Source organism: Micromys minutus (assembly GCF_963924665.1).
Source record: "Micromys minutus genome assembly, chromosome: 24".
Classification (NCBI taxonomy): Eukaryota; Metazoa; Chordata; class Mammalia; order Rodentia; family Muridae; genus Micromys; species Micromys minutus.
Window position 1 is genome coordinate 23,296,997 of NC_137959.1, and position 9,487 is coordinate 23,306,483.

The 9,487-nt window shown below is 36.4% G+C and overlaps 1 protein-coding gene across 1 annotated transcript; it reads right to left on the bottom strand.

Annotated features, from left to right (window-relative positions):
- Positions 1-7,663: 7,663 nt before the first annotated feature.
- Positions 7,664-9,173, bottom strand: CDC16 (cell division cycle 16). The gene has a single exon (XM_080936877.1). It carries the CDS (start codon positions 9,013-9,015, stop codon positions 7,897-7,899), a length of 1,119 nt encoding a protein of 372 aa, XP_080793003.1. The 5' UTR covers positions 9,016-9,173; the 3' UTR covers positions 7,664-7,896.
- Between the last annotated feature and the right edge of the window lie 314 nt (positions 9,174-9,487).

Below are 9,487 nucleotides of genomic sequence, written 5' to 3' on the forward strand. Positions count from 1 at the left end.
TGGTTTTCTCTGTTTTATATTTATTAAGGTATTATTTCCATTTAATAGTTAAGGACACTAGAACTTAACAGTATATAAGTCGCTTAATCAACATTCAATCATAAAAAGATTATTTGACAAAAGTATAATAGACAAGTTCTTATTAGTAGTCATTAAAAGCCACTAGAGTCAATGATATTATATGCAAAAAGAATTTATAACATAGGTTGTTTTTATTATTTTGATGAAGAGCGTTCTTCACACTAAGTTGCAGAGATATATGAGGATTCTTAAAGTTCAAGAATAAAGAGAACTTTACTCAACATTATTTAAATATCTTGCAATAGTTTGTTGACTACAACATTTACCAGACAGGTGTTTTATTACTGTAGAAGCTGATATTATTGTATAAAGCAGACTGAACATTCTGTGCTTTATAGTTTCAAAGAGTGTTCTTAATGGCCCAATGATACTCAGTAGTGTGATATATAGATTATTAAACACTGTATTGTGAAAAAGAATTCCAAGATCAAAAAGATAATGAAAAACATCAGAAATTCAATGAATTTTGACATTCTCTGGTGAACTCGTTCACAAATTTTTTCACATTCTAGTTAATTGAAACTGTGACTATGTGGTTTTTGAATATGATATAAGAGCCACTGGACGATGTTTCTAAGGAAAGTCTTAGCTTTAAATCCTGTAGATAATTGAATAATTTCTAAAGCAATAGACACTGATAGTTTAAACTTCTGTTATGACATTTTTGTTTTTTTTTTTAAATTGAAAAACTTTATTTTAAAAAACAAAGATAAATGTACAGATTTTAAGCATTTTTGCATAAAAGTATACAAATACATTTTTGTCAGTACTTGTTTTTTTTTTAATAAAACAACTTTATTTTACAAAACAAAGATAAATGTACAGATTTTCAACATTTTTTGCTTAAAATTATACATTTTTGTCAGTACTTTTTTTTCAGATTTTAACATAATTTTTACATAAAACTATATGAATATATTTTTTTAGTCAGTACTTGATTTTTTTCAAGCTTTGATTGTATGCCTTGAAAACTTAATAGTTACAATGAGCTAAAGTACATGTAAAACAAAATGTAACATGGAAATAGTTAAAGTTTTCTTGTTTTGTAAATATTTTTTTGTTTTGTTTTGTTTTCTTTATTACTTGAACTTCATACAGTCTGTGAGTTGTTTCTGGGGGAGTGCAAGCCTCTGGGATTAGCATCCCACTATCAGTGACTGCATATTATGTCTGTTCTTTTGTGACTGGGTTATCTCACTCAGGATGATATTCTCTAGATGCAGCCATTTTCTTAAGAATTTGGTTAAGTCATTGCTTCTGGTGGCAGAGTAGTATTCCATTGTGTATATGTACCACAATTTTTGTATCCATTCATCTTCTGAAGGACATCTGGGTTCCTTCCAGCTAGTACTTGTTTTTTTAAAGGATAGATATTGTGCATTTATATCTTACCAGTTACAAAGAGCATAAAGTACATGTAAAACAAGATGTAACCTGGAATTCGTCAAAGTTTTCTTGGTGTGTAAAGATTAATCATAATGGTGTTTCATTTTTTTTTTATTCTTCTTGATCTTCATATAGTCCCTGAGTGGATTCTGGGGGTGTTTAGAGTCTTCTGGGTTTAGTATGAAAGTATCAGTGACTGCATATTATGTCTGTTCTTTTGTGACTGAGTTATCTCACTCAGGATGATATTCTCTATGCAAACATTTTCTTAAAGAATTCGTAAAGTCATTGTTTCTGACAGCTCAGTAGTACTCCACTGTGTAAATATACCATAATTTTGTATCCATTCAGGTACTGAAAGAAATCTGGGTTCTTTCAAGCTTCTGGCTATTATAAATAGTGCTTCTATGAACATGGTGGTGCATGTGTCTTTGTTGTATGTTGGAGCTTCTCTAGGGTATAGGTCCAGAAATATAATAACTTGGTCTTCAGGTAATACAATGTCCAATTTTCTGAGAAATTGCCATACTAATATCCAGAGTGGTTGTACCAGTTTACAACCCCACCAAGAGTGGAGAAGTGTTCCTCTTTCTTTGCATCTTCCAAAACATCTTCTATCATCTAATTTTTGATCTTAGCAATTCTGACTTGTGTGTGGTGGAATCTCAGGGTTGTTTTGATTTGTATTTCCGTGATGGTTAATGATGTCAAGCACTTCCTTAGATGCTGTTCAGCAATTCGATATTCCACAATTAAGAACTTTTTGTTTAGCTCTGTACACCATTTTTAAATAGGATTGTTTGATTCTCTGATGTTAAGCTTCTTGAGTTCTTTGTATACCTTGGATATTAGGCCTCTATATGGTGTGGACTAGGTAAAGATCTTTTCCCACTCTGTTGGCTGCCATTTTGTTTTCTTGACAGTGCCCTTTGCCTTACAGAAACTATGCAATCTCATCAAGTCCTATTTGTCAATATTTGACCTTAGAACAAGAGTCATTGTTGCCTCTCAAGGAAATTTTCTCCTGTGCCTATGTGTTCTAAGGTTTTCCCGACTTTCTCTTCTAATAGTTTCATTGTACTGGGTTTAATGTGAAGATCTTTGATCCACTTGCACTTGAGCTTTTACAAGGAGATAAGAAAGAGTCTATTTTCATTCTTCTGCATGCTGATTACCAGTTGGACCAACACAATTTGTTGAAGAGGCTGTCCTTTTTCCATTGAATATTTACATTTCCTTTGTAAAATATCAGTTGACCAAATATTTTAGGGCTCATTTCTGGATCTTCTATTCTATTCCATTGATTCACGCTCCTATCTCTGTACCAGTACCATTAAATTTTTAGCACAATTGCCTTGTAATATAGCTTGAGGTCAGGGATAGTCATTCTGGCAGATGTTTTCTTGTTGTTGAGGATGGATTTATCTAATCTAGGTCTTTTGCTATTCCAGATGAAATTGCACATTGTTCTTTCCAACTCTATAAAGAATTGGTTTGGAATTTTAATGGGGATTGCATTGAATCTGTAGATTGCTTTAGGTAAGATGGCCATTTTTACAATGTTGATCCTTCCAGTCTATTAGCATGAGAGATCTTTTCATTTTCTACCTTGATATCCTTCTTTTTTATTTTTTTATTTTTATTTTTATTTATTTATTTTTTTATATCCTTCTTTAGAGGAGTTAAGTTCTTGTCATACAGGTCCTTCCTTCATTTGCATAGTTAGAGTCATACCAAGGTATTTCATATTGTTTGTGACTATTGTGAAGGGTGTCTTTTCCCTAATTTCTTTCTCCACATGTTTGTCCTTTGAGTAGATGAAAAATACGGATTTGTTTGAGTTAATTTTATTTCCAGGCACTTTGCTGAACTAGTTTATCAGCTGTTGACATTCTCTGGTGGAATTTTTGGGTTCACTTAAGTACACTATCATGTCATCTGCAAATAGTGATGTTTTACTTCTTCTTTTCCAATTTGTAACACTTTTTTTTTTTTTTTTTTTTTTTTTGGTCTAATTGCTCCAGCTAGGACTTTCAGTACTATGATGAATAGGTAGGGGGAGAGTGGGCAGCCTTGTCGAGTCCCTGATTTTAGTGGGATTGCTTCCATTTTCCAACTGATAAGTTTGATGTTGGTTGTTGGTTTGCTGTATATTTCTTTAGTATGTTCAGGCATGGGCCTTGGATTCCTGTTCTTTCCAAGACTTTATAAACATGAAGGGGTTTTGAATTTTCTCAAATGCTTTCTCAGTGAGAAGACCATGTGGATTTTATCATTGAGTGTTTTTTATATGGTGGATTACATTGATGGATTTCCTTATATTTAACCATCCCTGCATCACAGGGATGAAGCATACTTTATTATGGTGAATGATCATTTTGATGTTTTTGGATTCAGTTTACAAGGATTTTGTTGAGTATTTTTGCATCAATGTTCATAAGTGAGATTAGTCTGAAGTTCTCTTTCCATGTAGGGTCTTTGCGTGATTTAGGAATGAGGGTTATTGTAGCCTTTAAAAATTAGTTAGGTAGTGTGCCTTCTGAGTCTGTTTTGTGGAGAATTTTGGAGAGTTTTGATATTAGGTCGTCAATAAATGTCTGATAAAATTCTGCACTGAACCCATCTTGACCTGGGCGGTTGGGAGGCTTTTGATGACTGCTTCTATTTTTTTAGGAGTTATGGGAGTATTAAGGTGGTTTACCTGGTCCTAGATTAACTTTAGTATCTGATATCTGTCTAGGAATTGACCCATTTCCTCCAGAATTTCCAGCTTCCTTGAATGTAGGCTTTTGTAGTAGATTCTGATGATTTCTTGAATTTCCTCAGTTTCAGTTATTATGTCTCCACTTTCATTTCAGATTTTGTTAATTTTGATACTCTCTTTTCCCTCTAGTTAGTCTGGCTAAGGGTTTATTAATCTTGTTAAGTTTCTCAGAAAACCAGATCTTGGTTTTGTTGATTCTTTGAATGGTTATTTTTGTTTCTATTTGGTCTATTTCTGCTTTAAGTTTGATTATTTCTTGCTGTCTACTCCTCTTGGGTATATCTTTTTCCTTTTGTTACATAAATTTCAACTATGCTGTCAAGTTGCTATTGTATGCTCTCTTCAGTTTCTTTTTGGAAGCACTCAGAGCTATGAGTTTTTCTCTCAGTACTGCTTTCATTGCATCCAGTAGGTTTGAGTATGTTTTTTTTGGTGTTGTTGTTTTCATTAAATTATAGAAAATCCTTAATTTCTTTCTTTACTTCTTCTTTGACTCTGCTATCATTTAATAGAGCATTTTTATTTTCCATGTGTATATGGGCCTTTTTTTTGTCTTTTTTTTTTATTATTATTATTAAAGACCAGCCTTAGACCATGGTGATCTGGTAGGATGCATGCGAGTATTTCAATCTTCTTATATTTATGATGCTCATTTTGTGGCTGATTATATGGCCTGTTTTGGAGAAGGTGACATTAGGTGCTGAGAAGGTGTATTCTTTTGTTTTATGATGATATATTCTGTAGATATCTATTAATTCCAATTGATTCATAACCTATACTCATTTAGTGTATCTTTGTTAAGTTTCTGCTTCCATGATCTGTCCATTGGTGAGAGTAGGCTATTGAGGTCTCCCACTATTATTGTTTGGGGTTCAATGTATTTTTTTAGTTTTATTAGGGTTTCTTTTATGAATATGTGTGCTTTGGTATGTAGAGCATATATGTTAAGGATTGAAAGTTCCTCCTGACAAATTTCCCCTGTAATTAGTAAAACGTGTTCTTCTTTATCTTTTTTGATAACTTTTGTTTGAAAATCTTCTTTATTCAATATTAGAATTGCCACTCTAGCTTGCTTTTTGGGGTTGTTTGCTTGGAAGTTTTTTTCTCAACCTTTTACTCTGAGATAGTGTCTGTCTTTGTCTCTGAGATAAGTTTCCTGTATGCAGCAATATGCTGGGTTTTATTTATGTATCCATTCTGATAGCCTATATTTTTTACTGGGAAATTGAGTTCATTTATGTTAACAAATATTAAGGTATAGTGTTTGCTGTTTCCTGCTATTTTTGCTTTTAAAGGTAGAATTTTGCCTGTGTATTTTTCTTCTTTTGGTTTTCCTGCTTAAGTGTTTTCTTGTTTTTACTAGGATGTAGCTTACCTCATTGTATTTGGTTTTCCACCTATAATTCATTGTAGTGCTGTTTGTGTTCAGCTATTGTGTAAATTTAATTTTGTCTTAGAATATCTTTGTCTCTCCATCTATGGTGATTGAGAATTTTGCTGGGTACAGCAGCTTGGGGTCTCTTAGTTCTTCTTGATGTCTGTCCAGGATCTTCTAGCTTTCATAGTCTCTGTGGAGAAATCGGCTGTGATTCTGATTGGTCTGCCTTTATATGTTATATGGACTTTTTTCCTTACTGCTTTTAGTTTTCTTCCTTTGCTTTTGGCACTTGGCATTTTGACTATTATGTGTCAGAAGTTATTTCTTTTCTGGTTCACTATATTTGGAGTTCTGTAGGCTTGTTTTATGCTCATGGTCATCTCATTCTTAAGGGTAGTGAAGTTTTCTTCTACATTTTGTTGATGATATTTACTGTGCCTCCTAGTTGATATTCTTTGCCCTCTTTCATTCCTATTATCCTTAGGTTTGGTCTTCTCATTGTGTCCTGGATCTCGTGGACATTTTGGGTTTGAAACTTTTTGGTTTTTACATCTTCTCTGACTGTTTAGTCTATGTTTTCAATGTTGTCTTCTGCCCCTGAGATTCTCTCTTTCATCTCCTGATATCTTTTTTAGTTTATTTTTCCTCTAGGGTTTTCTCTTTCAGTGTTTTCTCTATTGTGTCCATTTCCATTTTAAATTCCTTCTTTCATTCCTTTATCTCTTTGGTTTTGTTTTCCTATAGTTTTTTTTTTAAATTCTTTGAGTGTATTTCTTTTTTCCTCCTTAAAGGCTTCTATTTCGTTATGCTTTAACTCCTGTTCTTGTTTAACAAACTCTATCCTCATCTTGAAGTATGATTTTGGGTCTGAGTCTTTTTTTTTTTTTTTCTGGAGTGGTTGTCATTCTGCTGTTTGCTGTGATGGGAGATTTTGCTTCTGGTGTTGCCAGGTTGTCTTGGTTTCCCTTCGGTATGTTCTTTCATTTTACTCTTGCCACTTTGTTGTTTGTGACTATACATTGTCTTCTTGTCAGTAATTGGTTCTTGTTTCTCCCTTGTCCCTGGCATTTGTCCCTGGATCTCTGCTGTTCTTGGTGGTAGATGGCCTTAGCACCTTTTCTGCATGCACAGTTCCCTTGGCAGATACAGAAACCCAAAGGCAGGGTTTCTGCTCCCTTGAACTAATCAGGGAGGGTGTCTCATGTCCTGATGCTTGGAACAGACCTCTCTGCTACCCAGCTACTCAGAGCACTGTTTCCCCAGGCCTCTGTCCCTGGTTCTCTGCTGTTTTTGGTGGCAGATGGCCCGAACACCTGTTCTGTACCCTCAGGTGGCCGGCTGGAAACAGAAACCCTAAAGCAGTGTTCTTGCTCCCCTGAACCAACCAGTGGGGTGGGGGTAGCGAAATTTCTACAAGCTCAGCAGAGACCTCTCTGCTTCCCGGCTACTCTAAATGCTATCTCACCAGGCCTGTGTCCCTGGAACTCTGCTGTTCCTAGTGGCTGATGGCTTGAGTGCTTGTTCTGAACACAAGTTCCACTGGCTGGAAACAAACACCCTAAAACAGGGTTCCTGCTCACCTGAACCAATCAGAGGGTGAGGCGCACTTTCTGCTTGCTCAGCAGAAACCTCTCTGCTCCCTGGCTACTTGGAATGCTGTCTTACCAGGCCTGTGTCCCTGGATTTCTGCTGTTCTTGGTGGCAGATAGACTTTTTGTTTTTTATATGATTTCATATTTAATTTTACTAAATTAATTTTATTAATATTGTAATCTCCTTACTCTGACAAATAGAAATGTACAGTTGCTTTCATATTGGTTCAATTATACCATGTACTTTTTTGACAAATTTATTATTGAAGAATGGCATTGTTACATCTTTATTATTATTGTCCCTTTCTCATCCCTGGTGGCATTTTGTCTTATTAATAAGCCCAAAGATATCCAGAAGCTACTTAATAATATAAAGAAGCTATACTCATAAGTAAATTAAACAACTATTTAACAAAATTATATATTTGAATAATTAAAATTATTTTTTTAACAGTTGACCTTCTTTATTCCACTACGTGTAACTACTTTGTAGGTTCAGAAAATGAGAAAACATCTGCTGCCAAGGTCTGCTGTTCCACCTCTTAATGCAGGCTCTGCTGGTCCTAAACATAGAGATGTAGTTAGCAGTCACACCAGGAACTGGGAAATTCTTAAGACGCAGCAGGTCTGCAAGTGAGCAATGACCTACACTGGCACACGAGGGTCCTGGACTTCTGTCAGGTTATGTGCTAAGGTTATGTGCTGTGGTCTGACATAGATGTCTCTAGCATCATGTCACTTTCGTTCATTTCAATTTCAAAAGTCTCTTCCAAGGAAGGTCTGGACTCTGGAGCTTTAGTGGAGTTTTCCAGAGGTGCAAGCCCTGCCTCCTCTGTGTTCTGCTTTTCTACTTCAAATTCCCTGAAATCCCACAGAGGTGAAATGATGTTTTTTAGTGTTTTCATTGTATGCACATCGAAGTCATAGCACTTTAATTTGTTTTTAATGTCTGCTCTGATATAAGCTTCAGAATCAACAATAAACATTTTAATGCAGTGACCAAGCATCGTATCTGAAAATGTGTCATCTCGCTTAAGACCAAGAGCTGTGTGAAAATAGTCCACAGAGTTTTCAAAGTGGCCCATCAGGCTGTGGATGTAGCCTATAGCAGAGTAGGTGGATGCGTTCTGAGGGATGAGCACCAGTGCCTGCCTGTGGTAATCCAAAGCCTCAGCATATTTCTTAAGTTTTCTGCAGACATGCCCCAAGTTGTTCAGTAAAGGTTCCCATTTGTCAACTGTTACCTTATTCCTAATTGCTTTAATTTTTTCCAGAGCATCGAGAAACCATTTTTCTGCTGTTTTCCATTCTCCATTCTGAAAGGCAACCACTCCAACCTCATGGATGTCAAAGGGGTCTTCTGGGGCGATCCTCAGAGCATGGCCAATGAACTGCTCAGCTAGTTTAGAGTTATGGGTCAAACCATATTCTAGTCCAATATACAGCATTGGCAAGTGACACCCTTTCATCAGCTGTGCCGCTGTGAAATAAGCAGCCATTGCTTGGTTATGCTCACTCTCCACAGCGAAGGAGTGCCTGTAGGCTATCCAGGTGGGCCCGTAGGTCTTCTCCAATGTGGTAGCTTTGCTGAGATATCTTCTGGAATGCTCATTTTTATGACCAACCATGAGATAGCAACATCCCACCGCAAACCAAGATACAGGATTACTCGGATATAAATCCACCAATTTGTGAGACAAATAGAAAAGTTCATTAGCTTTATTCAGCTCCACAAGAGTTCCTATGTGCACAGGTAAACAGTTTCCATGGAAAGTATCTTTTTCCATCACTGCAGAAGTAAGCTTGTAGCACATCTTAAAGTCATAGTTATAGTAATGCCTCTCAGCTAGAGACACTGCCACATCCAGATTCTCCTACAAGCTGTCCACTGACTCGGGAATGACAGTTTCACTGGGCTTATTATACTTCTTTAAGTTGTTCTCAAACACAAATCGGAGCAGTTCTTACTCTTCAGCACTGCAGCGCACTCCTTGACCAGCGAGGAAAGACAACCACCACCAGAGAATTCTTCTCAGATCATGCTTTATTGTGGGAGCCTCTTGATTGAAGGGGAGAGCAGGAAGCATGGGGCCCGAACTACCCTAGCTGTCCGCTTATATAGGGAGAAGCACATACGGGCTTGCCATGATTGGTTGTCACCAGTCTGCTGACACCAGAGGCCTGATTGGTTGTCACCAGTCTGCTGACACCAGAGGCCTCGTCGGGATTGGCCAGGGACAGGTTAAGTACTTCGCATGAGCAGGGTGCAGCGCCTTAGCTGACAAG